At 44.6% G+C, this 855-nt stretch overlaps 1 protein-coding gene across 1 annotated transcript in view; it reads right to left on the bottom strand.

Annotated features, from left to right (window-relative positions):
- The window catches only part of ASB11 (ankyrin repeat and SOCS box containing 11, E3 ubiquitin protein ligase), a gene marked incomplete at its 5' end in the record, with an annotated part of 10,982 nt that overhangs the window by 7,280 nt on the left and 2,847 nt on the right, over positions 1 to 855 (bottom strand). Inside the window, one exon of the mRNA XM_010833209.1 lies at positions 605 to 739. Coding sequence (XP_010831511.1) covers positions 605 to 739 — 135 coding nt within the window. The remainder of the gene's footprint in view (positions 1 to 604; positions 740 to 855) is intronic.

The raw sequence follows: 855 nt of genomic DNA, 5'->3' as shown, positions 1-855 counted from the left end.
AACAGAGGATGAGATGGTTGGATGGCACCAGCAACTCGATGGACATGAGTTTGAGCAAGCTCCGAGAGTTGGTGATGGACAGGGAAGCCTGGCATGCTGCAGTCCATGGGGTTGCAAAGTCGGACACAACTGAGCGATTGAACTGAACTGAACTGATCCTCCTGGTAACCACACCTAGACTGCCCTCTGGGGAACCATCTTCTGTGATTCCCAGCTCCTCTGTTTCCAGCGAAGCTCAACCATGCTGTGCAGACTGAAATCTAGGCCTAAGCCAATCTGGTCAAGGTATTCCCTTGGCCACCATGATTGGGTTCAGAGATGGGCATGTGACTCAAAAAGAGCCAGTTAAATACAACTGGTTGTTTTCCCCTTGGATTTATGGGAAAGAAACTCTTGCTCTCCCTTGAGGCCCCCAAGGAGAACCACACCAGGTAAATGGAAGCACAACTGAGAACTACAGACACTCATCTCTGAAGTTCCATTTTAAGCACTGAAACATCAAATGCTGTCAGAATTTTGTCCAGCCTGACAAGAACTTAGTCTGTGAAGCCATGGAAAAGCAAGATTATTCAGTTCTTCTCATGAAAAGACTACTGGAAGTTACCTAATTCTAGAAGCTTCTTCACACAGTCAAGCCTCTGGTAGGTGCAAGCCGCATACAAGGGAGTTCCAAGGTGAGGCACTTCTTGGTCAATGTTAACATTATTTGCCAGTAGAATCTCCATGCACTCTCTATTACCTGGTAGAACACAAGAAAACTTCACTCAAGTAAGGAAAATATTAACTATTCACAGAATCATTGGTTATCTGGAATGGGCTTTAGAAACAACCTAGATTTTTTTTTTTTTTTTTTGG

This window comes from Bison bison, unplaced genomic scaffold, assembly GCF_000754665.1.
Source record: "Bison bison bison isolate TAMUID 2011002044 unplaced genomic scaffold, Bison_UMD1.0 scf7180017463957, whole genome shotgun sequence".
In the NCBI taxonomy this organism is placed as follows: Eukaryota; Metazoa; Chordata; class Mammalia; order Artiodactyla; family Bovidae; genus Bison; species Bison bison.
The sequence above is the reverse complement of the archived record's forward strand: the minus strand, read 5'-3'. Positions and strand labels throughout refer to the sequence as shown.